General features: G+C 54.1%; 3 protein-coding genes across 5 annotated transcripts in view; 2 read left to right on the top strand and 1 right to left on the bottom strand.

The window, feature by feature from the left end:
* The window catches only part of PNKD (PNKD metallo-beta-lactamase domain containing), a 64,488-nt gene extending 43,308 nt beyond the window's left edge, over window positions 1–21,180 (bottom strand). The window contains exons 1-3 of one of the 2 annotated variants that reach the window (XM_090283741.1): window positions 21,068–21,161; window positions 20,143–20,311; window positions 18,705–19,107 (exon numbers count right to left, since the gene is read on the bottom strand). In XM_090283741.1, the coding sequence (XP_090139867.1) occupies window positions 18,915–19,107; window positions 20,143–20,311; window positions 21,068–21,134 (429 nt within the window). In that variant the 5' untranslated portion in view covers window positions 21,135–21,161 and the 3' untranslated portion in view covers window positions 18,705–18,914. Of the gene's footprint in view, window positions 1–18,704; window positions 19,108–20,142; window positions 20,312–21,067 lie in introns of those variants that run through there. The other variant, XM_090283730.1, reaches the window with a different exon arrangement.
* TMBIM1 (transmembrane BAX inhibitor motif containing 1) lies at window positions 1,430–18,026 on the top strand. Its single transcript, XM_090283752.1, has 12 exons — window positions 1,430–1,538; window positions 10,679–10,915; window positions 12,045–12,136; window positions 12,850–12,914; window positions 13,067–13,120; window positions 13,533–13,583; window positions 14,262–14,301; window positions 14,529–14,566; window positions 14,724–14,811; window positions 15,118–15,213; window positions 16,182–16,235; window positions 16,640–18,026. The coding sequence occupies exons 2-12, from the start codon at window positions 10,720–10,722 to the stop codon at window positions 16,784–16,786; spliced, it is 921 nt and encodes a 306-aa protein (XP_090139878.1). The 5' UTR covers window positions 1,430–1,538; window positions 10,679–10,719; the 3' UTR covers window positions 16,787–18,026.
* Window positions 21,181–21,512: 332 nt separating the features above from the next.
* AAMP (angio associated migratory cell protein) lies at window positions 21,513–26,861 on the top strand. 2 transcript variants are annotated; one of them, XM_090283702.1, is made up of 11 exons: window positions 21,513–21,705; window positions 22,166–22,321; window positions 23,317–23,436; window positions 23,957–24,096; window positions 24,351–24,495; window positions 24,805–24,888; window positions 24,976–25,091; window positions 25,250–25,353; window positions 25,504–25,594; window positions 25,792–25,946; window positions 26,371–26,861. In XM_090283702.1, exons 1-11 carry the CDS (start codon window positions 21,585–21,587, stop codon window positions 26,444–26,446), a joined length of 1,308 nt encoding a protein of 435 aa, XP_090139828.1. In that variant the 5' UTR covers window positions 21,513–21,584; the 3' UTR covers window positions 26,447–26,861. The 2 variants fall into 2 exon arrangements, with proteins under 2 accessions (XP_090139828.1, XP_090139822.1); XM_090283696.1 differs by having other exon boundaries at window positions 22,163–22,321.
* Window positions 26,862–26,947: the final 86 nt, after the last annotated feature.

The following is a 26,947-nucleotide window of genomic DNA, read 5'->3' as shown; positions in this document are numbered from 1 at the left end:
ACTCATAAAAATTCTTACAGATCTGGATGTTTCTTACATTGACAGAACTGAATTTACATTTAAGGGCTGGGGTGACTGGGGGAGTTTGCCCACCATGATGTCCACCAGTCAGTCCCCTTAAGTAACTCTTAATTTAGTTATATCCATCTGTACAAATAAACATACGGTGTGTGTGGAGGGGGGAAAGCAATTTAAAACATTTCTATTTTGATTGGTTTGAAATATACAGTCTAAGAGGCAACTTTGCTTATTATGCATAGCAGTAAAACATTGCTTTCACTAATGCTGACTGTGCTCCCATTAAGTGCTGGGCCCTTCCATCCTAAGCCTTGCTCTGTGAGAGAGCTGGACTGGCCACATGGGATAATGACGTCAGGAAGAGTGCTTAGAGATGGGTTTGGAATCAGGAATCGCTCCAGCTGTCCTGGTCTTCTAGCTGTGTTCATTTCTAGATGTGTTTTGTCAAGTCAACCCTCATCCATTCAAAAAGGAAAAAGGAAAAGGGTAATCAGGCTGTGAAAGACCTTCAGTGGTAGTGTTGATCTGTAGCTATTAGCAAGAGATAAGCACCTTCAATAAAGCTGTTCAGCCACCAGCCGCGGCAGCCTCGGTGTAAAGAAAGAAACATGGACTTTGGAACTATACAAACATAGGCAAAGTTTCAAAACTTCCCAGCGCCCGTTTCCTCATCTCTAAGGTGGGAGCGCTAGGGCCTCCTTCAGCTTGTGGCTGTGAGGGTTGAGAGAGGGGCGCGAACCCCTCCGCCCGAGGCTGTGCCGGGTCAGTAGTAATTTACATCTCAGTTCAGGCCTCTTTTAACGGCTGCTTTCCTGGTTGAAGCAACTTTGAGCAGGAAAGGTCCCGGCCCCCGGGGACAGGGATTCTAAGTTCCACCTTGGATGTCTGAAGTTTGAAACCTAAAAAGTGCACTTGGCTTAAAACCTTAGAATTGTCTAAGATGTTCATCACAGACTATATCTAATAATGAAAAAATGGGGAACAATTTGTTGTCCAGTACGTAATTGATTTAATAAATCAGCATAGCTATGTGAGAGGATATTTGAGGCATTAAAAGTGTGCTTTTGAATAATCCTTAGTGACAAGAAAATGCTTGTGATAAAATACTAAGTAAAAGAAAAGCAATAAACAAAACTTACATAACGGGACCTCACTCTAGGAAAATAAGTAAAATATATAAAGGCAAAGAAGCACCAAAAGCAAGCGCTTCCCGCTGGCAGTCGGGAGGGGGTGGAATGACGTATTTTTCATCCTGTATGTTCGTGTTTTCTAAGTTTCAGTCAATAAGTACGTATTGCCTTTAAATTAGAAAATACTAGAGGCTTCGTCAGGGCCACAGGCGGCCGCGGGCGGGACCCGGGGCGGACCCCAGCGCCCGGTGACCCCGCCCCACGGGGGCCTACGCGACGGGGCGGGGCGCGGAGCCCAGCCCAGCGCAACTCATCCCAGGCCAGGCCAGAGCGGACGGTGCGGGACTTGCGACGCCTGGAGGCCGGGAACACACCCTCCGAATCGGCCAGGCAAGTCAAAGGGCCGCGGCCGGCGGGAGTGGGGGACTGCGGGCTGGCGGGGACTGAGCCAGGGCTGGGGCGGTGCTGGGCCGGGTCCCCAAACTTTATCGGAGCGTGCGGAGAGCCGGTGCCAGGACGGGGATCTGTCGCGCTCTCTGTTGGAGTTTTGCTTCCCCGGTGCGCGTGGGGTAGACGAGTGTCGCCTGTTTATCCTTGAGAGCCCAGCGGCTGGTTGTGGGCGCCGGCGAGCGGGCCAGGGTCTGAGGGTGTCATGTGCCCCTCTTCCTGGCGCGTGCCTGTCGCAGGGCGTGTCCCCAGTGCCAGCCCCGGAGTGGTGAGCTGTGCGTGGAAATGAGGGCCCTCACCTGGTGAGAGCGGGAGGTGCCACAGGACTCACCCTGGCCTCAGGTTGTCCCTGCTGCCAGCCGTGGGGTAGACAGGTGGAGTACTCTAGTGAGCGGGGGAAAGAGACAGGGTGGAAACAGTGAGAAGCCCCCGCCTTTGGGGTGGGGAAGCGGCCGCCTCTGTCACCAACGACGGCTTTGCCTCACTTTGCCTGCTCGCGCCACTTCCCGCAGGCTCCGTTCAGAAAGCTACAGGGGAAGTATTGTTTTCTGCCTGGCCTTTTTGGGTCAGAATAAAAAGCCAGTAGGCTATTGATGAAAAAAAAAAAAAAAAAAAAAGCCAGTAGGAAAATGGGAAAGGGGTAAACAAGTGGGGACCGGGGACAGTGGGAGGCAAGTAGGGGAAGAATGCTGGGAGGCTTGGCATCTCTGCATCGGTTCTTGCACGGGTGGGGGTGGGGTGGGTCTGCAGCCCCTCTCAGCCTCTAGCTGGTGGGGTTCTACCTGAGGAGCTTGGACATGGGGTAAGTGGGGGTAGGCCTGGGAACCAGGGTCAGAGCCCCATGTCATGGAAGGTCCCTCAGGTGTCCAGTTTTCTGGGGCTCTGAAATATTCATCTCACTGGTGAGCTTTGGTTTCAAAGCCAGCGCCTTTGGCCTGGCCAGTCAGTGGTGGCAGAGGAGCTACGTGCTTCCTTGGGGCTGCTTTGGCAGTCATACTTCTCACCTGCCTGCTTTCCCTGTCTCTCCAGTCGTGAGGACCCAGGGACCCAGTTTGTAACTTAGAAAAAAGTGGTGGGACCACACAGTGTCAAGGGCCTTGATTTCCTCTGTCTTCTTATGCCATGATCTCAGGACCTCACTTGTAAAAATGGGCACATCAGAGAGGTAATGATGGGTTGCACCTTAAGTGTGGGGAGACCCTCGTGTCATGAGCTGACGTAACAGCCACCTCAGCTTAGCCTCCTCCCATGGGGATGGGGGCCTCAGCTGGAAGCTGAGCACCTCAGAGCACTTGGATCCCCCAAACTTCTCACCCTGGGCAGAAGCCCCTGAGAAGGGACACACGCACCTGTGTGACTTCAGAGGGCTGCACCGAAGGGCCACAGAGTGGAAGCTCCTACAGCTCTCTGGGAAGAAGGTCTCTGGCAATGTGATGTGGGATTTCTGGAGTATTCTGTTGGGGACTCCTTGGAGGGGATGGCCTTGACAGAATCTTCCAACCCTAAGATTCTGGAATTCTAGGCCAAAACCTGCGTTTTGTTTTGAAGTAGAAACGGTATTCAGAAGTTCCACAGGTCACAGTGCTGGGTACCTAGAGGGTACTCAATACAGTGGTCAGGGAGGAAGTTAAGAATGAGTACTTATTCTTGTGTGTAATGATTTGTGTGTGTGGTTTTTTTTTTTTTTTTTGTTCTATTAAGGTGATGTCAGGGGATGCCAGCCTCCTGGTTCGATGCTAGTTGGGGATGTCACCCAGCCCTTGGCAGATCCCACTGTGGAGGTTATGATAGCAGCTGGGTAGAGTAGGGGGAGGAGAGGAAGGACTCTTGCAGAGGATCCAGGCATGCCTGGTACTTAATCTGACTGTTTCGAGGGGCTGTGTATAAGGACAGGGGTTTTAAGATATGAGGAGTTGGATAGTCAATGATATTGTAGTGCATGTTTGCAAGTTGCTGAGGAAATCTTAAAAGTTGTTTTCACAAGAAAAAAATCTGTACGTTTGTATGGTGATGGATGATAACTATACACTTACTGTGTGATCATTTTGCATTATATACAAATATTGAATTATTATGTTGTACACCTGACGCTTATATAATGTTATGTCATTTATACGTCAATTAAAAAAAAAGATAGGTGTTAGGACACAAATTATTCTCTGGGTTGAGTCTACCTGTAAATCAAAGGTGGCCTGGTCAGCATTCCATAGGATATTATTAATTAGGTGTGTGTGTGTGTGTTTTTTAAAGATGTTATTTATTTTTAGAGAGAGAGGGGAAGGGAAGGAGAAAGAGGGAGAGAAACATCAACGTGCAAGAGAAACATCAATCAGTTGCCTCTTGCACACCTGCAACCAGGCACCTGGCCTGCAACCCTGGCACGTGCCCTGAGTAGGCATCTGACTAGGAATTAAACCAGCAACCTTTTGGTTTGCAGGCCGGGGCTCAATCCACTGAGCCACAGCAGCCAGGGCTAATTAAATGTATTTTGACAAAAATGTTTCAAGCTTAAGAAAGTTTGAAGGAACACTGGGTTCAACAAAGTTGAACAGGTTTGCTTACTGCAGGACTTCTCAGTGGCTTTGTGCCTTGTGAATTTCCAAAGGGGAATATGGAAAGTGTCTTAGACTGATCTGTTTTCAGAGCTCATCATTCCCATCTTCTGGGGAAGTGTTCTTAAGAGCAGTCCGGGAAATGCCTGGCTTGGCGATTCTAGCTCTCAACTCTCTTGGTTCTGGGTAACGAGCCTCTCCACCTCTCCCTCATGTGGGCTGATTTGGGGGAAAAGGAGACCAGTTAGTGGTCGAGTTAGAACTTGAACCTAGGGCTCTTAGCTTTCTGCCTTGCTCTTTCTTTTCTAGTGCTGCTGTATTTCTCTGCAGGTTCTGGGGTGATGAGCCCCTAGGAGATGCTGACCAAAGGGTCCAGAGGGCACTATAGGGGCAATTTGGGAGGACAGAGGGTTAGGGCCACTCCCATACCCAGAACATGCCACATGCCTCTGCCTCTGCAAATAGTCCCCCAGACCAGTTAACATGAGTAGCAACCTTAGCCTAAATTCTTCAGGAAGTAGGTCATTCTGCCCTGAAGCCGTATGCTCTGGTTGGTTAGGCTCTTCATTCAGAATCAGAGACTGTTAGAGTTGGCATGGACTTCGATCTTTTGGTTCAGTGTACTTATTCACAGATGATAAAACTGAGTCCAAGATGTGAAGTGGCCTATCCTTACTCACACAGAGGAGTCAGGACCAGGGCTCTGGCCTGGATGACTTTCTATAAGGGGAAAGGGACTGCTTATCAGCAGCAGATATTTTCTACCTCATCGTGCCCTGGGTGCTGACCTCATCACACAGGTGACTGGCGGGGGTGTCTCAGAGGCATCTGCTCCAGGCAGGTGTAAAATCAGACATCAGATTTGGGTTCAGACCCATCTCTGCTGTTTGCCTGCTATAGGACCTTAGATCTGTTTTCCTCTGAATTTCAGTTTTGTCATTTGTAGAGTGGAGATAAGAATATGCCTGTCATAGGGCTGCTGTGAGGATCCTCTGTGCCTAAGTACACAGTACTTCCTACTTACTGCAAGCGGTTCTCTTCCTGCCCTGCCTGCTTAGTGGTGTCCTCACCCCTGATCTGCACTCCCAGGCCATCTGAGCACTGACTTGTCTGGGGTCTTTGAGATTACCCACGCCATGGCCCAGTTCTGCCCTCAGAAAGGGTGATGGGGCAGCTGTGGATGCCTGAGTCCTCCCTGCTCTCCAGGGCAGCTCCCCCTTCCTTGGAGACAGGGGCCACTTCTCTCAAGTCTCTGACTGGACAGAGGCCGCCCTGGCTAGAGATGGAGGCTGGGAAGGAAGTCATGACTTCTTAATCTGATTCTGAGCAGGAGGACACAGGGAACTGGGGAAATGGGTGGATTGTTCTGGCTCCGCCTCATGGGTGTGTGTGCTGCCTTCTGTTTCTGAGTTCTCAGACAGTGAGCAGGGCTGGGAATGAAGTTCCAAACCCATGACCCAGAGGGCTTGTCATGGGCTGAGGCAGGAAATTTATTGGCTCTGGGGTTTCTTTGTCAAATGACTAGATGACTAGATGATTTCTAAAGTCCACTCCAGCTCTGATGTTTCAGTATTTAGATCCGCTCAGCATCATCCTATTAATCCCAGGGGCCAGGCGGACAAAAGGATAAATTGATTCTGGGCCCCTTGGTCCGTGTGCATCAGGCCTGGTGACTTGCCCAGACACTCTTGGGTGTATCTTTTTATTGGTCTGCCCTGGTGGTTATGTGCTGGGGTATGAGGGTAAAGTGGGTTTTTTTGGAGGGGTGGCAGGGGATAGCTAGGGGGCGGTCTGGGTAGGTAAAGGAAGAGGGAAGTAATGAGACTGTTATAAGAGACCTGGTCACAGTGGGCCAGGGGGTGCCCTCCTGCGCCTGCTGGGTGGGGTTTCCTGAGATGTGCACTCTGAGCTATTCTTTCCATTCGGCTCTGGGCATCCATTCCTGGCAGGGAGGAGGGCACGCTGCCTGGACCAGTCAGCTGCTCCTTTCCGCCCCTCCCTCCAACACACACACCCTTTTGCTGTAACCCCAGAAGCGCAGGCCTCTGCAGATTCCAGAGCCTTAACCCTTCAGGCGCCCCCCCAGGGGAGCCTGAGCCTGGACCTCACTTGGCTAGGAGCATGGCAGCCACACTACCAGGGGAAAGAAATGCTTCCCCAAGGCTGCACTTGAAAACCCTGACAACCAACAAATCCTGCGTTTGAGCCCACCCGCTCCTGCTGTTGTGCTGGCTGGGTCTGGGGGTCCTGCAGGAGAAAGGAGAGGCTCTGGCTCCTTCCCGATGAGGGCTCGGGGCCTGGAGAGAGGGGAGCAAACTTAGATCTGTTACATGGCGAGCACGGGGCAGAGGCTGAACGTCTTGGTAACAGGCATTGTAAGGAAGAATGTTCTAGTGATTCAAGCTGCCTGCAAGTGGAACAGTCTTGCTCCCTGACACTGGAGTGTAGCCAGTAGAAGCTGAATGCTCACTGTGTTTTAGGAAACTTCCGGCTTCCCATGGGGAACCTTAAACAGTCTTTTTTAGTCCCTGGAGACTGCGAGCCCCTCCAATCACTGCCCAGATGACCTGGTTTCTAGGCTTTGGGCATGAATCATCCTCACTGTCTCTGGATTGCTTCCCTCCTCTTTCCCCTCCTTCTCTTTCAACTCTACATTCTTCTCTGGCTCCAATCTTTAGTCATAACTGGGAAAGTAAACACTGACCACTTCCTTCTTTCCCTACTACCTGGGCCAGTGCCAACCCCAGACCTCATCTCTAGCTGGTCTCTATGAGGAGGTGTCCAGGGCTGTCATGTAAGTCGGGTAGCAGCCTGGGAGCAAGCGCAGAAGCTGCCGACGCTAGCAGCCCTGAGCCCAAGGCTCCTGCTCATCTGGCATTGCTCAGAGGTGTGTGTGGCTGAGCTCAGCCACTGCCCTGATGGGCCTGCACACTCTCCCTCTCTTGTGCCCAGGCCTCTGCACCAGAGATCTGGGAAGTAGTCCCAACCCCAGGCCCAGCTTTGTGACCAAGGGCAGGTCACTGCCTCCTTGTGCTGTGGCTGTCTGGTTGGTAAGGCGAGGGGGTTGGGCATGCCCTGTGTGAGTTGCATTTAGTAAGAATGTGAAAGAATTCCTGTCTCTGACAGACTGTCTTTTCCTCCTGGCGGGTGCACAGGGTTGAGGAACTTGGGGGTTATGGAAGGGGCTGAATGGTTCTGAACCCACTTGCTGTGTCACCCTTCTGTTGTCATTTGAGGAGGGTCTTAGATGGGAAACTAGGAGAAGTTTGAATAGATGGGGTGTTTGAACGAGGGATCTGAGCAGGGACTCTTAAGAGCATGGGCTCTGGAGCAGGTCTTGGAGCTCAAATCTTGACTCCCTCACACCCTAGCTAAGTAATCTTGAGCAACTGGCTTAATTCTTCTAAGCCTCTATTCCTTATTTCGGAAATAGGGATAATGACATTATCTACCATGTTGGGCTATGTTGAGGATTTAATGAAATAATAACTAAAAATGGTAGCCCCTGGCTGGTGTAGCTCAGTGGATTTGAGTGCTGGCCTACAAACTGAGAAGTCGCCAGTTTGATCCCCGGTTGGGGGTGTGTGAGAGGCAACTGATCGATGTATCTCTTGCACATCAATGTTTCTTTCCCTCTTTCTCCCTCCCTTCCCCCCTCTCTAAAAGTAAATAAATAAAATCTGAAAAAAAAAAAGAATTACAAAAATAGGCAACATTTACTGTTTATCAGAGATCAGGCACCATTCTAAGTATTCTATGAGTATTTTCTCATTTAATTTTTACAGCTCTGTGGAGGACACTATTCTAGTGTTCAACCCACTTTCCAGGTGGAGAAACAGAGGCATAGTGAGGTGAAAGGGTCAGTGCCGGTCTCTGGTGAGCATGGGCTGGTGGCCGAGGCCCCACAGATTGGACTGTGACCTGCTGTGTTCCCAGAAGGCATATCTGCTGGTGAATTCCTCTGAAGCCAGAAGAATCAGGGGGAGGGGTGGGAGTGTGGAGGGAGTCCTCATGAGTCAGCAGCCTGCTCTGCTGGAACCCTGGAGTCTTGGTGGCCCGTCTAAGGCTGGCCTTGCTCTCCCTGATTCACCCCTTAGTCTGGGGAGGGACCTGTTTATCCGGCTTTGCTTTGAGGAAGGAGGAAGGGGGGCGGGCAGGTGGCTGACCAGCCAAAGTGCTGGTGCCACACAGCCTAGCTTCTCAGGGAGGTCACAGGATTCCAGTCTGTTTTAGCTGGAAATGAGCTCGGAGATCGTCTGGTCCACTCAGCTCATGTCACAGAGGTGCACCCCTAAGGAGGCGCTAGAACTGGGTGCTGGTGACACTGTTTGGTGGCTCAGCTGGAGCTTCTGACCCCAGGGCCTTTCTTGCCAGTGCCTCTTGGGCTGTGTTCAGCCTGTTCACTTGTGTACCGCCATCCGGATGGTGGGCGTCAGATGGGCTCCGGGTGCTGGGATAATGGTAATAATGACAGATAACCAGACTCGAAAGGTGACCTGCTCGTCCCTCTTCCTGCAAAGAGGCCACCATTCTGTTCTCTTGGTGGAGTTTAAAAGGGGGGGTTTGGAGGGATAAAGAGAGGAGTATAGGGAGAAGGAGCCTCTTGCCTCATGGGAGGGGACCTCAGTTTTTCTTTCTTTTTAAAAAGTCTGTTAAGGACAGTCACATATTATAAGTACTTACGAATATTTTCTCACCCTTATATAAACCCCCAAACTGTTAATATCTCAGTTTCTTACACTCACAACACTCAGTTTTTAGTCCCCCTTGTCCTTTCCTTCCCACGTCCTCAGTTCACTCTACTCTGTGGTGCAGAGCCGTCTCCACGAGCCCATGTTTGATGCCCTGGTTTGCTGTGTCACACCCTCACTGCCAGGGACATCTTTCTCATTTCTGACCTGACACATTCTTGCTGTGCTGGTTCATTTACTGTGGGAAGATGGAGAACAGCTTTCCTCAAAACAACCCATTTAGAGACCTGGCCTGTTATTCAATCCCTCCTCCCTGCCCCTCCCTGCCCCCTTCCTCTCTCTCTATTATCCCACTTGTCATAAGAGAGAAGAGATAAGACAGTCCTTTATCTGATCCCTGAACTGTGCAGGTGCTCTCAAAAGCTGGTTCTCCCTTCCCTCCAGCAGAGGCTTTGAGGCTGTCTGCTGACCTGGACAGGGGGGGGTGGGGGGGTGGGGGGGTGTTGTGTTTGCTTCTTCCCTGTGGGATCCTAAAGGTCTGACCGTTGGGAGATGCTCAGGGGGGAGGTGGTGGCCCTGTCAAGAGGCCCGGACTCTCAGGGCTTGTTCCTAATAGGGGCCTTCCCAGGGCTTTCCCGGGTCCTCCTTCTTAGCTCCTCCGAGCCCCCATCTCCGCCACTTCAGAGGGGCACACCAGGCCCGAAGGACATTTATTTGGCTTAAGAGGCATAAAGAACACAGCATAATAGAGAGGACCCATACCCAGGACCCTGAACGCCTCCATTCTGGTGGTGCCATTAACCTGCTAGTTCTGTGATCCTGGGGAATCACTTCCCTGCTCTGGGCCTCATCTGAACTGAGCGCCTGGGGCCTTGCTCCTCTGCCTTCCCCTGACCGTGGGGCTTTTCCTCCTGCAGAGAAGGTACTGACTGGGCCTTGTAGCATGAGTCTCTGCTCTCTCTTCCCTGCTAGCCACTGCCCCTGGGGGGAGACAGGCAGGAATTGCAGGGATAACAGAGACTTGGGTTCAAAACGTGTGTCTCCCCCTCCCAGGGGCCTTGGAGGCCCTGCAAGCAGTACCCATTCCCTGGGAAGGCCATGAAGACAGCAGTGGCAGAGGCTGCCACACGCCCATCTGACATGCCACGGCTGTTACTGAAGGAACCAGAAAGTCCTGTCTCGGGCCTGCCCTTTAGTACCGCCTCCCAGCTCTGGTGCACTCACTCCCCCAGGCCTCAGGGCGTCCCTGGACTCAGTCTGACACTGTGGGCCCTCTGCCCTCCCACTCTGGGCCTGGTGGCTCCAGCACTGGGGCTGGCTTGTTGTTCTCCGCCTCCTCCCCCACCCTCCGCTCTGGGCCTTGGCTCCTCCCCAGCTCAGCCTTTCAGGCCTGGCACTGCTGCTAGCTGCCATGGGGGCTGGGCTGACCCCTTCAGCGGGTCCCAGCTGGCCCTGTGATTCACCAGGCTTTGCTGGGCCACCAGGCTTCTTCCCTGGTCATTAGAAGGTTTTCTTAAATGATCACAGGAGTTCCCAGGCCCGTGCTTCTCTTGCTTACCTGACTGATGCCCAGGGATCTCACTGGGCTCCTGCTGTCCTCCCCACCCCCACTGGGCACCCCCGCAGGACGCTGCACAGTGAGGAGGGCTGTGGACAGAAAGCTGGTGTGAAGGCGAGGGGCAGGGGTCTGTGGCGATGGGGAGGATGGTCTGTGGGCAGAGAGTGACACACTGTGATTGAGAGGAAATGTGAGGGTCTCCTTCCACAGAGGTGACCTGGGCTGGGGTTGAGTGCACTGGGCCTGGGCACTCACGACTGCTTTCCTCATCTCCCGTTTCAGGTCCCAGCAGCTGGGGTCCCCCCCTCAGTCCTTGAGCGGCCATGTCCAACCCCAGTGCTCCACCTCCGTATGAGGACCGAAACCCCCTGTACCCTCTCCCCCAGGGGGGCTATGGGCAGCCGTCTGTCTTGCCTGGTGGGTATCCTGCCTACCCTGCCTACCCACAGCCTGGCTATGGTCACCCTGCTGGCTACCCACAGCCTATGCCCCCCATCCACCCGATGCCCATGAACTACGGTGAGTCCTTCAAGGGGGGTTGGGGGCGTGGGGGGGGCACTTACAGGGCATGAGGCCACCTCCTTTCCTTCCTGTTCAGCTTCCTGTTAATCCGATCTTTCCTCCCTCCGTTTTCCATCTCTGTTGCCTCCCTACTTTTCCCCTCAGCACCTGGCCCTCGGACCGCCCGGTAGCCCCTTTATTCAGCAGGGAGACCGAGTCCATGAGACACACCGGAAATTACATCACACGAGAAAGTGACTGGGTGCATTACTTCAGAGCTGCTGCCTTAGGAGGCCATTCCTAACTGGGCAGTTGCCACCCACCCAGTTTCCTTTCTCCCTGGGGAATCTGAGGCGCTTTTTTTTTTTTTTCTTTCAAATTTGGTGCTGACAAACCCTCGTCCTTTAAGGCAACATCTGATTTTTGCAAACATCCAGAAGTTATTTGGATGCGTGGTAACTGCCTTGGCAAGTAAATTCACCCTTTGGTCAGAAATGAGATGAGATAGGAAGGCAGTGAGACTTCTTCAGCAGCCCCCGAGTGGATTTTGAAGGCAGTTCCCCGGGAGGCATTCAAGGAATGCCCAGAGGCCGGCAGCATCTCTGGAGTCCTGGAGCACAGCCAGCCCCGTGCTCGGCTGTTCGGAGCGGGTGTCAGTGCATCAGGCACGCTTCCTGCCCCGAGTCCACACTCTTCTCCACCCTCCACACACACGTGCTGTGTTTCTACCTTCCTTTTCCTCCTGCTATCTCCGGGTTTCCTGCTCTGACCCCACAGCTCTTCTGGCTGACGCTCCAAGCCATGCGCCTGCCTGGCTTCCTCACTGATTCAAGACCTCTTGCTGGGCAGAGACCAGAGTGCCCAGGTGTGGGCTGGGCACCCTCACCCAGGAGCCCTCAATGAATGCATGCTGATGGGGATGCTTCTAACCTAAGCTCCTTCATGTCAGGGACTCATGGCTCCAAAGGGCAGGCCAGCTCTGGGTCCCTCTGTGGGCATCTAGAGCGCCTAGTTTGGACGAGGAGTTCAAGTTGTAACACTTGTTTTTTTGGCTAGAGATACCTGAGTCTCTGTTTGAGAAAATGTCCTAGAGGCTTTGGGATTAAGGCCACCTGTTCCCAGTTGGTCATATGTGCTCTGTCTCCAGGCCCAGGCTATGACGGCGAGAGAGCAGTGAGTGACAACTTTGGGTCTGGAGAGTGGGAAGATGTGAAAGTCCGACACACCTTCATTCGAAAGGTGAGATCTGGGCTGGGAGGCAGGTGTACCCGGGGCCCTTGGGCTGTGGGAAAGGGGGGCACTGTTAGCCATGGGCCAATCATTCCCACGGAAATAGCTGCTGCCTTCCAGGTTCTCTCTAGCCCTGCACTCTTCTGACCCCTGTTCCCCAACCTTTTGCTCCTCTTTCCATGACCTTGATTTGGGGTTGGGGGCAGAGGCAGTCTGGGAAAATCTCAGCAGGCTCTGCAAAGCGTGCTGCCCTCCCCAGATTTCTTTCTCCTGTTGGACTGTAGTAACTCAAAGCCAGAAATGATCGTAGCCTACCCTCCCTCCCCCACCTCATGTCTGCACAGCACCCTGCTCAGAGTAGACAGAAGCCTGACAAATGCTGGCCTGAACTGCTGCACATGTGGAGTGCAGGGCACTGGTCGTGCAGTGAGGCAGGGGAAGTAAGCAGTAAACTGAGGCTGGGATGGGCGTGTCAAGGAGCAGCTGGAGGTGGCAGTCAGCTCTGAGGTGTCTATAGTACCTGAGCCGGCCTCTCCACCTGGCTGCAGCAGGGAGGGCTCTCAAGTGAAAACAAAGAGTGGTCCCTTCAAAATTAAGGAGGCCCTGCCCACCACTAATAGACAGGGGAAGAGGAGAGTCTTTTGGGCTCCTTGGTCTGGGGGGCTGGCTGCTTCCCGGGGAGAGGCCAGGGCTGTGCGATGGTGACCCCGTCTATGTTCCAGGTTTACAGCATCATCTCCATCCAGCTGCTCGTTACAGTGGCCATCATCGCCATCTTCACCTTTGTGTGAGTCTCTGGGCCTCTCCTGGGCCTGCTCTGGGCACCTGCCAGGAGCTGGGGTGGGAGAGGGCCCTCTACGCAGGTGGACTGGAACAAGAGTTGGGTGTGGGCGATTAGAGGAAGTGGTTGTGACTCCTCTGTCCTGTCCTGCTCCACAGGCAGCCAGTCGGCGAGTTTGTGAGGAGGAACGTGGCTGTCTACTACATATCCTAGTGAGTCTGCGCTCCTCTCTGCTCGGAGCAAGGGGAGGAGGGGTGGCAACTGTCCGGCTCTTCTCAGGGCAGGGACCCACTACTTTTGAGAGGGGCTCTCCAGGTTGCCATCTGTGTTGGGCTGTGGGTGTGTGCCACCCAGCGAGGAGTGGCAGCAGCAGGGGTGGGGAACAGGCAACACGCATGCCTACAGCCCAAACGTCTCCGTGTTCTGTTGGCCTGTCTGCTACGGCCTCCTTTGCTCTCTTCCGGGCCCCCCAGTAACAGAGGTTCTCAGCGCCCATGGCTGGGGTGATCTTGCTCAGATTCCAAACAGCTCTGCGGGCCTGCTGAGCGCTGCCAGGCCAGGCCAGACCAGGAGGGGCTGAGGAGCAGAGCAGGCCCGCGGACTGCTTCTTGTCTCTCTCCCCAGTGCTGTCTTCCTGGCTACCTACATGACCCTTGCCTGCTGCGAGGGACCCAGGTGAGTCCCTGAGACTTAGACAACGAGAAGGGATGGCAGGGGGCAGGAGTGGGGCCAAATCTGGTGGAAAGAAAGGGGATTCCTTATAGCAGCTGGATGGAGACTTACAAGCAGTAATGACGATAGCAGCTACTTTCAGGTGTGTACAAAGCACCTGGCCCACGCGCCTTTCCTTTCCTCCTCGTATGGCCCGCCAGGCGCCACACCTTTGCCTTTCTCCCTCCTAAGGTCTAAGGGCCCGTCTTTTGCTTCGGTAACTTTTCCTGCGCTTACTCAGCTGAGCTGGTTAAACTTTCTCTTATGATTTGATTTAAAAAAAAAAAAAAGGAAAAGAAATAAAGTACCTTAGCCATTATGTTTACAGCAACCCTGCAAGATATGTGCCATTCTAACCATTTGATGACTAGGAAGAACCCAAGGCTCAGAGAGGGTGAGAAACTTGCTCGGTCATATGCATAGTGTAAGAGCTACAAATGAATCCAGGTCTTTGTGGCCCCATAGCCCAGGTCTGTCCTATTGCTCTATGTTGTCCCTGCATAGAACACCTGAGCAGGTAGCAAAGGCTGAGCCAGCCTCCCCTCCCCCAAGTCAAGGCCTAATCCTCTAGGCAGCGGAGCCAAGAACTTCCCTCTGCTAAAGGACTGATAAGTCACTTAATCGTGGTCTCTTTCCCTGCAGACGCCGTTTCCCATGGAACATCATCCTGCTGACCATCTTTGTAAGTCTAGAAGGGTGGAGGGGGTGTGTGGAGATGGTTTGAGGGACAAGGTTAGTCCCCGGGAAGAGATGGCGATGCCACTGGGTAAGATGTCTCTGGGTCTCTCTGTCACCTCATCCTGACCCCTGCCTCGGTCTCCTCGGTCACATTTACCCCCAGCTCTGACACTCCACCGTGGCCATGCTCTCTTCTTCTTAGTTTCACTTTTGTCTCTTTCCTTCCCTCAGACCCTTGCCATGGGCTTCATGACCGGCACCATTGCCAGGTAGTCAGGGAAGTGTGAGTTAGGGGGGAGTGGGGCGTCCCTGGGCTGGCAGCCTTCTGCGTGGGGCATTCTGGGCAGGGTCCTTCTGGAAATGTTGGTTTTGAAGTCAGTTGTCTGTGGCTTATGCCCCTGGCCTCTCTCCTCTCCTTCCCTCCAGTATGTATCAGACCAAAGCTGTCATCATTTCAATGATCATCACTGCTGTGGTGTCCATCTCAGTCACCATCTTCTGCTTCCAGACGAAGGTGAGGGACTCGAGGGCCCTTCCCTGGCCCGGCACCCCTCTCCTTGTACAGAGCTGGCCCTTGTGGCTTGAGCAGGCCTGGAAGGGCCCAGACCCCCACACTGGGGATTTCCCTTAGAGACCCTAATCCCTTTCCCTTCATAGCTGCTACACCTACAAAGCCACTTCCTGTCTGTCCTTAGAATGTCACTGTCACACCCATGTCCCCTAGGAGGCAGCGCTGGGATGCCCTGGTTGGGGGATGCCCTTGCTGGGCTGCTGGTCGTGGCACTTGTCTGACAGGAGCCTCGTTCTTCCTCCCTGGCAGGTGGACTTCACCTCGTGCACTGGCCTCTTCTGTGTCCTGGGAATTGCGATGACGGTGACTGGGATTGTCACTGCCATTGTGCTAGCCTTCCAATATGTGAGTGTCTCAGGAGAGCTGGGGTCAGCGAACCCAGTGCTTGGGGAAGACTGTCTGTGTAACGAGTGCAGCAGGCCCCACGGGCCTCTGGGTAGGCTCTGACTTCCAGGACCTCTCACCCGACTAGCGAAGGCACCAGTGCTGAAGCCCCATCCTTTGGTTTAGGGTACAGTTCCTCTTTAGTGATGGACAGCCCCAGGGGCCATAGCACCTGAAGCCTTGGATGGCACCACGGAACCCCTATGAGAAGTAGTGGGTGAGAGCTGTCTGCTGGCTGAGACCAGTCTAGGAGGCAGGCAGACTGGGAGAGAAACCCAGAGGACCAAGAAGATGGCTGGGGCGGAAGGAACCTTAGGGATCACTGTATCCAACTCCTTTTATTCCACTCAGCCGAGGGGAGCCTCATGGCAGAGGGGAGCACAGTGCTGGAAGGGGGGCTGCCTGTGCACTTGCCCATCGGCTGGCCCTGTCCTTCTGTGGACAGGCACCTGGAAGGCTGCCCTGGGGGTACTCTCTGATTCTGATGTTCATCAAGGTGGTTGGGCGGCTTCCCTTCCAGCTCTCTGCTATAGTTGGTCCCTCCCAGGCTGGGCTGCAAGAACCACTCTCCTGGAGGTTGGCCATGACTGGGGGGTACGCGGTAGGGCTCTTCAACCAGAGCAGGCCTGAGCCACCCCTCCCGGAGCTGTAACTCAACCACCTTATTTTCTCCAGACACTTTTGTACCCTAACTCACTTTGGAGATTGGTTTTTATATGGCCACGGGAGGAGGGGCTGCATTTTCTCTGCCAAATATGTTACCATTCTTAATTTCTTCCAGGATCTGGAAGGCAGAGGTAGTCCTTTCACATAGGTAGCTTCCTGGATCTACCCACCTGGATGCCAGAATCCCAGGGGAAACGAACTGAGCCTCCCTTGGTCCATGCTTTGCTAAGGTTTCTAACACCATCCCTGTTCCCTCTCCCCAGATTTACTGGCTTCATATGCTCTATGCTGCTCTGGGGGCCATCTGCTTCACCTTGGTGAGTAAGGCCTTGCCCACCCTGGGAAGGGGAGCTGAGGGGAGGAAGAGGAGGAACTGAGTGGATGGAGCATGAATTCAGGCTGCTCAGGAGGCAGGGAGTGTGGCCACAACTACCCTTCCCTCTCCCCACTGTCAAGAGGTTCCATTGATTTGCCAGGCAGTCCCGCCTTCTCTTGTTCCCAGTGCCTCTGTAGCACACTCAGCAGGCTGACTGTAGAGACAGGGTGTCTCTCCCTTTCTAGACTGTGATGCTTGAAGGTAGAGACTATGTGTTGTGCCTTCCATTAATGTGTCCCCTAAGCACCCTGCTGCATGGCATGGAGGCTCCCGGGACAGATCTGCTGACCAGAAACAAGTTCTGGCACCATACCCCTGGGTCCTCACTCGCGCTTGTCCCTGCAGTTCCTGGCTTACGACACGCAGCTGGTCCTGGGGAATCGGCAGCACACCATCAGCCCAGAGGACTACATCACTGGCGCCATGCAGATCTACACGGACATCATCTATATCTTCACCTTTGTGCTGCAGCTGGTGGGGAATCGCGATTAAAGAGCACCCCCAGTTCTGCTCCACCCAGGGCTCTCCCTTCCCTAGAGGGCTGTGCCTCATGACCGGGGTCGGGGCCACAGACCCCTTTCCTTCCCCTCAAGTAATATGCCCAGTTTCCTTTCTGCCCTGGGTGGGTGGCCTCTCTGGCTGTGTATGATGTGTGGATACCACCTGGTGGGCCTGGAGGAACTGAGGACTAATTCTTGGCAGGGATGAGGCTGAAGATGTGCCCTCTCCCTCCACCCACTACGTGGCACCAAATTCTCCTTAACTGCTGGGTTGGAGCGGGGAGGAGCAATGAAAGCCTATTCTATAACTAAAAGGGAATATGGAGGTAGAAGTGACTTCAAGGTGATGAGGTTTCCCCTCCCACTGTTGCCAGGCTTCTGGTAGCTGGGGCTGTTTCTTCCCACAACCCCTAACAGAGCTTTGTCCCTAGCTTCCTGGACTCTTAGGCCATTATCCTGTATGCCTGTGGCAAACCTGGGTACTTCCCAGCTCAGGGAGGTATGGGACCTGTGCCTGTGGGTCCCACTGCTTCAGCTCCTCTTCTGATGATGGCATGTATATACTGTTTACTTGGGATCGGGGTAGGGGAGGAAGATGAGAGCAAGCAAAGTCAAGCATAGTGGCCAATACAGAGCAGGCTTCCTCATGACTGTGGTGGCAGAGAAAGCAGGCCCATTGCAGCCATGTCGTCCCCATTCGCTAAAGCTGCCTGGCAGGGGTGGGGGTCGGGGTTGCTTCTGAGATCTTTGGTCAGAGGGGACTCTTCTTCCTGTGCTCAAGAATGCTCAAGGCAGAAAGTGAGGGGTGAAGGTCAGGAGATGGGATGGTTTGTAGGGTCACCAGTGCGGCCAGGAAGTAAGCAGGATGAAGAGGCTGGGCTGGGGCAGGGACAATGCCTGGGGGTACCCCACCCATTCCGAGAGCTGTGGAACCCTACTGTGGCACCTGTGGAAGCTTCTGTGTTCTTTCCTTCTGCTAAACTGAGGAGGGCCCTGAGAGGGATTTTAGACTTGGACCCCATCTCTCTGGCCAGCTACTGCTTTCTTCATGACACCAAGTGCCTCAAGCTGGAATGGGGAAGGGGGACAAGGGTCACCCTTTGGGGTGGGGTGGAAACCAAATCAGCCCAAGGGTATAATTAGGACTCCTCTGTTAAGTCCTTGGTCCTAAGTATATCCCATAAAAGGACATAACTAGAAATGTAATAAAGTTTTATGTTTAGAAGTTAAAACCCCACTTACTCAGGTTTTCTTCACTTTCGGTCTGGCTCTGCCCAAAGCACCCCTGTCCTGCCTTTGCATTCTAGCTTGCTATGTCCCGCCTTTCTGAGATACCAAACACACGTTGCCCCAGTGCTTCTGGTGATGGATGCACAAGGCTGGTGGAAACTCAATCTGCATTAATGGGTCTGGCGGGGACCACTTGGAGCACGTGACCTTTCTTATATCATGGACCCTGCACAAAAGTTCATGGACTCTTCCCCACAGAGCTGTACCTGTATAGACAATTTTGCAGTTGGGTCAGGGAGATGGGTGCAGGTTCACATGTCAGTCCCCTGCCTTAGAAATCACTAGTCCAAAAAAACCTCTTAAAACAACGAAACGAGGTCTAGAGCAGTTGACTCATTGGGGCTCAGCCATGACTAGTGCTTTTTTTCTTTCACACCCTCAATGTCCTCTTTGATTTTTTGTTTGTATTTGTTCAAAGCTGAGAGAGACACCACCCTCCTGGCCAGCAGCTCTGTGGGCTTGGTCCCCAGGGCCTGAGCCTAGGCTTATTGCTGAACTCTGTGGTTTCCCCAACCAGTAAGAGGGGAACACTGAATGCTTCTGTGAGACAGAGCACACATGAGTAACCAACTCCGCCCTCGGCCCCTCCCGTCCCTAGGGACTCAAAAATCCAGTCCCAGTTCCTTTCCACTCCAACACTCAATAACTTTATTTGCCTTTGGCTGGTTTCTCAGGGAGGTGGGGGGGGGGGGTTGGGGGCTGGCAGCAGACTGGGCTTCAGGCGCCCTCTGGTGGACCTTAGAGGCAAAGACCAGAATTGCAGCCAAAACCACAGGGCTTCGCAGTTTGGAGGCCACAGTCAATAGTCTAGGGAAGGGCTGCAGTGTTCCTCAGGTCTGCACCCCGGACCCAGCTCCAGGAGATGGGGCATGTCGGGAGGAGGCCCTGAACCTCTGGCTCTCATACTCGCCCGTGTTGGATGCCCGCATGTTCTGCCGAGCCTTCATCTGCTTCAAACGGTTCTTGTCCACTTCCCGCTTGGTGAGGATGAAGAGGAGGATACCACAGGGGAAGCCGATGGCCCTAGGGGTGGGGAGATGTGCATGGGGTTTGGGGAGGAGCCATGCCTGAGCCAGAGGAGCTGGGGGTGGGGTGGGGGGAAGATCTCATTCCAGCTTCATTGATCTCATGAGAACTGCAATACCTCTAGTCTAGTCGGCCTCTGCATTGGCTGCTGGAGAGCTCCACACCAATCAGATCCTGCCACTGCCCTGCTTAAAATCCCTGAACAGCTCTCCATCACTTCCCAGCTGAGTCCAAACGCCTAGGTGTGGCACACAACAGGCCCAATGTAGTTGCATCTCTGCCAACCTCTGCGTTCCTTTCTCCTGTGGTCTGAGTGACGCCTCAATGTGAGCCCCACAATCCTTCTCTACAGCCTGTGCGTCATTCTCCTGACAGCCCATCCTCTTTCCCTCTTCAAGTCTTGGCAAAGTTGCCCTCTGCCTAAACTGTCCCACACCCTCTCCCAGACTCCCCATCTAATTCCTGAGTAACTGCTACTTGGGAGCACCTTGGTGTGGGGGGGAAAGGGTATGGAGTCACAAGACCTGGTGGGAGAATCCCAGCTCTGAGCCTCAGTTCTCTCATCTGTGAAATGGGGATGTAATATTTACCAGAAAGACTAAAACATTACACTGTAAAATGCTGGAACACCCAAGGGGCTGACAAAATGTTAATTTCCCCCTCCCTTCCCTTTAATATTGATCAATAATATGTATTGTCAAGAGTCGAATCTGAATAACTGTACTGAACATCTTCTAGGTGAAACCTCAATTGGGTCTCACCTCAAGCTACCAAAAAACGATGAGGCCAGAGAACCAAATTCAAATCAGATTAGCTCAGCTTCCTCCACAGAAAACCCACAGTCTCTCCAATTCCACGTATTTTCCCACCTTCCCTGCCCTATACCTCTGAGAGTCCCAGTCCTTGCACTCAGCAAGTCTGTCCCCACAACCTTGGATTCAGCTTACCACCGGAAACTTGGAGAAGTTTCTGGGTCCCGCCCTCCCCTGGTGCCACTTCCTATCGGGGGGCAAAGGGTTAGTTAAAACTCACCAGGCTAGTCCCACAGCTTTCATGGGGTTCCTGCCCCTCTTTCTGGGGATGTATTCCAGCTCAGGAGATAAGGGCTCAGGCTCTTCCTTGCACTCTGGGGAGCCGTGGCTTTGCAGTGCCCGGGTCCTGTTCTGGGAAGCTTTGTTAGCTGTGGCTCCTGAGAGAATCCCTGTGGATAGAGATAACGAAGGTCAGTAAGGGGATAAGGAGAAAGCCTGGGGAGGAGTGGTTGAGATCTGAGCAAGGGAGGTGACTGCAGTATGGTGTAACAAGTGCCAGGGAGAACGCAGAGGGAAATGGGAAAATCGCCATCGAGGTGACACCTTTGGAAGCCACTTCCACGTCACCGTGGGCTCATCACCCTGGTGTCAGGAGAGCGAGCTTTACTGTTCTGCATCTGCTCAGAAGACAGGATGGGAAGGACTGCAGTGGGGCTCACATGAGACGTATGAAGGAAATCCGCGAAAATGTTTTCAAACCGCAGAATGTTAGCTTTGGAAGGGAGGTTAAACGTGGTCTACTTCGTCCCCTCGTTTTATAGAAGAGGAAACTGAAGCCCAGAGAGATGAACTTCGTTGCCCAAGGTCAAACTGCTAATTTTCCGGGGCTAGAACCCAAGCCTCCAGAAGCCCGGGGCTCTTTCCTCTGCACTGCGGTGAGTGTGATACACCTGGAGCGCGGGAGTCTAAAAGGCTTCCTTGGGGCTCTCTCTCGCAGCAAGACCCCAGAGGTGCTGTGTAACCCGAAGGCAGAGGGATGGGCTGGGTGACCTCTAGAGACCACCTTATAGCCCCCAGACTCTTAACACCCTGCAGAGGGGTGCGAGCAGGAATCGACAGTCCTGACCTTCTGTTGTCGGTGGGCGGGATGTGAAAAAAGGGGGCTCACCTTGCAGTCCTGCCCTCCCCGGGGTCCCTCTCCTTACCCCGGAGGACGCGGGCATTTCTCGCCCCCCGGCCCTTCAGCGCCGTAGCAGCTACCACCGCCGCCATGTTCAGATCCCACCCCCCCTTCACCGCGGTCCCCGTCGGGAATTGTAGTTTGCGTAAGGGGCCTCCTCCGCTCCTTCGGTCCCGCCTACAGACCAGAAACTACAACTCCCAAAAGTGCTTGGAGCGGACCCGGCCGAACTACGCTTCCCAGGAGACCCAGGAGGCGCGCACGCTCGCTTGTTTCCCTCCTGTCGGGGCGGAGTCAGATCGGGCAGGGTTTGGGTTCTCCCTGCCACGCCCCGTCCCCTTCTCCCAACTCTGCTCTGTGATTGGTGATTAAGCAAGTCAACCCCTTTCTCTATTGGTCTAGCGGCCGTCGCTCTTCCTGCCGGGGGAGTCGCCTATGTCTATTTCCTCCCCGGGAGGAGGGGCCCGAGTTCCGCGTCGTCGGGCAGAGCTGACTCTGGGAGGCGTTTGGGCCCAGGGAAGTGGATCGGCTGCTTACGCCGCATGGAGTCCGAATCGGAAAGCGGGGCTGCGGCTGACACCCCCCCACTGGAGACCCTAAGCTTCCATGGTGATGAAGAAATTATCGAGGTGGTAGAGCTGGATCCCGGTCCGCCGGACCCGGGTGAGAATTGCCAGTCCTCAGGCCATGGGACAGAAGGCGCTCACCTCTGGCCTATGACCCCTGCTTCTTCCCCCCTCCCCTCTACACCCTACCGGTCATTCCTACCGACTTCCTTCGCCCTCCCCCCTCCTTCCACCCCAACATTTAGTTCTCAGGCCTGGCCAGGATGGGGTTCCCCTGATGCCTTCTCCGGCCCTACCCCTCACACACCCCCTTCCCATCATCCCCTCGGTCATCCCTGTCCACACAGCCTCTGGCCAACCCCAGGTACTCAGACCTCTTCTGCCCTCCATCCCACACCCTGCCTCCTCCCTGCCACTTCTCGCCCCCGCGGCGTCATCCCATTCGTCTGACCTCACCCTCTTGCCACATGACCCACCCCAGCCCTAGGCCTCCCCACGCTCGTCTTCATCCCTCTTACTTAGGCCTGCTGAGCCCCATTTTCCTCTCCCCAAAGCAGATGATCTAGCCCAGGAGATGGAAGACGTGGACTTTGAAGAAGAGGAGGAAGAGGAAGAGGGCAATGAGGAGGGCTGGGTTTTGGAACCCCAGGAAGGGGTGGTCGGCAGCATGGAGGGCCCAGATGATAGTGAGGTCACCTTTGCCTTGCACTCAGGTAGGTCTCTTAGGAGGTCCATCATAGGCTCAGGCCAGGCAGGCACTGGAGCATCTCATATCCGCTATGAACTGAGCATTAATTTGGAGGGATGCAGAGATAGAGAAATAGTGGCCTTTTCCTGGGGAACTCACAGGTAGGGGGCAGTATGAGGGAGCAGAGGAGAGCTTGGCTCCTAGAGTCAGTTGAGAATCCTGAGTTCAAATCCTACCTTTGCCACTTACCAATTTATGATATTTAATCATTTTTCTGGGTCTTAGTTTTCTTTTAAAAAGTTACCTTGCTGTGGCTGGTGTGGCTCAGATGGTTGGGCCTCGTCCCACAGACTGAAAGGTGAGGGGTTCAATTCCCGGTCAGGGTACCTGTCTGGGTTGTGAGTTTGATTCCAGGTCAGGGCACATGTCTGGGTTGTGAATTTGATGGCAGGTTGGGGCACATGCAAGAAGCAACTGAAAGATGTTTCTCTCTCACATGGATTTTTCTCTCCCTCTTTTCCTTCCCTTCTTTCTGGAATCAATAAAAGAAAAACCGATTTAAAAAAAAATTATTTATAAAAAAGTTACCTTAGTATAAATTAGATGTTATAGAACCTTTTGAGTATATTTTATATAATCCTCAAATGTTGGTTCTTAATAAGGAACCAGTAACACAATGTTCTCCTTCTGTTTGTACCCAGCCTGGTGGCATCCCATGCTGACAGCTGTAAGCCCTGCACATAACACCCTCTTCTTTCCTGAGGCATCAGTGTGGGGTGGTGAAGGGCTCAGTACCGTAGGGGGATCTGTCCTGGAGAAGTACTTGGGGCTTGGCAAGTGTGGGGAGGGATTTCTCCAATGATCTGATGCGTGAAACTTAGAAGAACTTGAATGCATCCTTCTCTTCCAGGAGGAAAGACATGTAGCTTTGGGTGGAAGGGGGGTGGGCTTTCTCTCCAGAAGGTGAGAACCCTAGGTGGGAGCCCCATCCCCTTACTTGTGAAATATCTCTCGGGACAGCATCTGTGTTTTGTGTGAGCCTGGACCCCAAGACCAACACCTTGGCGGTGACAGGGGGTGAAGATGACAAAGCCTTCGTGTGGAGGCTCAGCGATGGGGAGCTGCTCTTTGAGTGTGCAGGTGAGGGGGCTCATGTGAGGTTGTGTCCCTTTGGAGGTCTTAGGGGGCTAACCTGCAGTGGTTATGCATCCAGCATCTCTTGACCCCCATTTTGCCAACTCTGTGGCCTGAGGACTCCAAAGAAGAATAGCATAGTCTGTCATGGACAGAGGGGACGGAGGCACTAATTGGGCAAGGGAGTCTTGGAAAGGTGGAGAGGAGGAGACATGGGCTGACAGGAGAGTATGTGGGAAGAAGGGTGGGTATCGATACTGTGGGCAAAGGTGTGGCATGGACAAAAGGGTAAGGCATAGGCCTGGGCTGTGTGTGATTGAGTTGGGGGCCAGTAGTGTCTCCCCTGGGGAGAACTGGGTGTGTTGATTTCTGCAAAGAGTATGAGTTTGGTCACCTGTTCTGCTGGGATCTGCCTTTCTTTTCCCAGCTGGTCCTTTAAGAGGCCAGATACCTGGGTCACGTGTCCCACTACCTGGTGCTATGATGTTGTCTTTCTGCCTTTTTTTTTTTTTTTTTTTCTGGAAAGGTCATAAAGACTCTGTGACTTGTGCTGGTTTCAGCCATGACTCTACCCTAGTGGCCACCGGGGACATGAGTGGCCTCTTGAAAGTGTGGCAGGTGGACACCAAGGAGGAGGTCTGGTCCTTTGAAGCAGGTGATCTGGAGGTGAGATCATGAGAGTGGGATTCAACTCTGGGGTGCCTTGGATAATGGGTAAGAGCTTGGGGGTCCAGCCTCACCTTTTCTAGACCAAGCCATCTCTGAGCCAGTGTGCTCTCAAGGTAGAGCAAGGATGTCTGCCTGTTACCTAGGGTGGCCCCACTGACTCAGAGCAGGGGCAGCTTGGTCAGGTTCATTAGGCAGGTTCCTAGGTGGGATGGGGTGATGGGCCACCCTGCTGACTATTCCTCTCTGTCCAGTGGATGGAGTGGCACCCTCGGGCACCTGTCCTGCTGGCAGGCACTGCTGATGGCAACACCTGGATGTGGAAGGTCCCAAATGGTGACTGCAAGACCTTCCAGGGTCCCAACTGCCCAGCCACGTGTGGCCGAGTCCTCCCCGATGGTGAGAAGCATCCCTGAGTGTCCTTTCTTGAGCGCAGAGAGGTTGGTGCGGGGTTATGTGCTTCTTAGGCTCCCTCCTGGACCACAGCCAGCAAACTCAGCCTGTTCTGAGGAGCACTGACCTCACAGGTCTCAGACAGCACCCCCTTTTCCACCCTGAACTGGGTCTCCTGCTGGTCCCTGGGACAGAGTCTGTTCCCTCAATTGTCTCCCTCTCTTGCCGCCCCCTCTCCCTGCCAGACTCCCCTGTTGGGTGTGTCTGAGCATGCTGTCTGTCCTTCTCTCTTGCTTTGTGCCTCTGGCCCTTTAGGGAAGAGAGCTGTGGTCGGCTATGAAGATGGCACCATCAGAATTTGGGACCTGAAACAGGGAAGCCCTATCCACGTACTAAAAGGTATCAAAAGTGGGGCAAGAGTTACCCTGGGCCTTTGTGGGGAGGGAGCTAAGACCCAGTCTGACTTATCCCCTGGCTCCATCCTAGGGACCGAGGGTCACCAGGGCCCTCTGACCTGTGTTGCCACCAACCAGGATGGCAGCCTGATCCTGACCGGCTCTGTGGATTGCCAGGCCAAGTTGGTCAGTGCTACCACCGGCAAGGTGAGTGGGACCTGAAGCCTAGCTGTGAAGCCTTCCACTTGCTGCGCCTTCTCCCCTTCCCTTCACACTCTTCGCTCGACCTCCCTGCCCCACTGCCTTCCTCCTGTTAAAGGACCAAATTTCCAGTCCCTTCTCTGATCCTTTCCTCTGGCTCATAGGTGGTGGGTGTTTTCAGGCCCGAGACCGTGGCCTCCCAGCCCAACCTGGGAGAAGGGGAGGAGAGTGAGTCCAACTCAGTGGAATCCTTGGGCTTCTGCAGTGTGTGAGTGTGAACCGGGGCCTTGGCCTGGAGACAGCCTGAAGATGAGAGGGATGAGCTTGGGGAGGGGTCTGGGCCGGGGGTCCAGGAAGGAACGAGGGGCATGTGAGCCCAGGTTCCTCTGTGAGGTTTGCGGTGCTTTCTTCTACCCAGGATGCCTCTGGCAGCTGTCGGCTACCTGGATGGGACTTTGGCCATCTATGACCTGTCTATGCAGACCCTCAGGCACCAGTGTCAGCACCAGGTATAGGCAGCGTGGAGCCGCGGTCATGGCTGTGGGAAAGCCCAGGCCTTTGGGAGCATCTACCCCAGACCTGGCTCCTGCTCGGGCCTTCTGTGGCCCATGTTCCCATCCTCCCTCCCCCAGTGAGAGTTGGAAGCAGGTGCCTCTCCCCTCTCTTGCCCTGACCTCTGCCTTTTCTCTGTTGTACCCTGGTGCAGTCGGGCATCGTGCAGCTGCTGTGGGAGGCAGGCACCGCTGTGGTTTACACTTGCAGCCTGGATGGCATTGTGCGCCTCTGGGACGCTCGGACTGGCCGCCTGCTGACTGACTACCGGGGACACACGGCCGAGATCCTGGACTTTGCCCTCAGCAAGTAAGTGAATAGGGCAAGGGCCCGGGTCTCCGTGTTTGGAAGGTGGGAATAGCACATGGCGGGTCACAGGGGCTAGGGGGCGTAAGAGGGGATTCCTGAGGGAACCTGGGACCCGAGGCCCGGTTGTGGCTTGCGAGGCAGCAGTACTGAGAAGGCTGAGGAAGCCGTCACTTCTGGTTGACAGCGACTTACCGGGTCTCGCATCAGTCCGGGGCTGAGGGGCTGGGACTGCTTCCCCCACACCGGGCTCTCCCCTCATCCCCTTGCTGGTTGCTGGCTTCACTGGCTATGGGTGGGTCAGCCCATGCTACGCACTGAGGGTCTAGAATTGATGTGCTGAGGAGGCCACCCGGGGCCCCCTGGGACATGGGCTTAGAGCTGGCCCTAAGGCCCCCCTCCTTCGACCTGTGCTCTTTGTCCACAGAGATGCCTCCCTGGTGGTGACCACATCAGGAGACCACAAAGCAAAAGTATTTTGTGTCCAGAGACCTGACCGCTAGTGGCTGCATCCTCTGCATTGTGTCTGGTGTTGAGGAGGTGAGGGGAGACCCCTCACCAGCAGAGGCAGGAGGGTATGAGGGAAGAGGGCGGGAGGGGCCTCGGACTACTTTCCAACCCCTTCATACTGACTTGCCCCCTCTGCCCCTTTCTTCTCTTAAGAGACCCACCCCTTGGGTTACCTTGACCCCTTGCCCCCTCACCCAGACCTGGGGAATCCCTCAGAGGGAGGTTCAGACCTCTTTCTCTTTTACTTTTATTTGTGGGTATGAGTCATGGGGTGTGTTATTTGTATGTGGGGAGTAGGTCTTTGAGGTGCCCGTTCTTTCCCTTCCCAAGTCTCAGGGGGTGGAAAGGAGGAAGAGATATTAGTTACAGATTTTAAAAATGTAAATAAAATATGCTTCCCAGAGACAATGTCTGTGTTGATTTGATGGTGGCTGGACCTGAGGAAGAACCAGTGAGGGGCATATGAGGGTGAGCCCCCCGCCCCCAAATCTGCT

This window comes from Furipterus horrens, unplaced genomic scaffold (genome assembly GCF_987537825.1).
Source record: "Furipterus horrens unplaced genomic scaffold, mFurHor1.1.pri manual_scaffold_1, whole genome shotgun sequence".
NCBI lineage: Eukaryota > Metazoa > Chordata > Mammalia > Chiroptera > Furipteridae > Furipterus > Furipterus horrens.
Note: the sequence above shows the minus strand (reverse complement) of the source record. Positions and strands in the feature narration are given on the sequence as shown.

Bases quoted from the DNA above. Each gene is read 5' to 3' on its own strand.
- AAMP (XM_090283696.1), top strand. From the start codon at position 21,585: ATGGAGTCCGAATCGGAAAGCGGGGCTGCGGCTGACACCCCCCCACTG. The intron at 21,706-22,162 runs GTGAGAATTGCC...CTCTCCCCAAAG, and splicing joins TCCCGGTCCGCCGGACCCGG to CAGATGATCTAGCCCAGGAG. The intron at 23,437-23,956 runs GTGAGGGGGCTC...TTTTCTGGAAAG, and splicing joins GCTGCTCTTTGAGTGTGCAG to GTCATAAAGACTCTGTGACT.
- TMBIM1 (XM_090283752.1), top strand. From the start codon at position 10,720: ATGTCCAACCCCAGTGCTCCACCTCCGTATGAGGACCGAAACCCCCTG. The intron at 12,137-12,849 runs GTGAGATCTGGG...TCTATGTTCCAG, and splicing joins GACACACCTTCATTCGAAAG to GTTTACAGCATCATCTCCAT. The intron at 12,915-13,066 runs GTGAGTCTCTGG...CCTGCTCCACAG, and splicing joins ATCGCCATCTTCACCTTTGT to GCAGCCAGTCGGCGAGTTTG.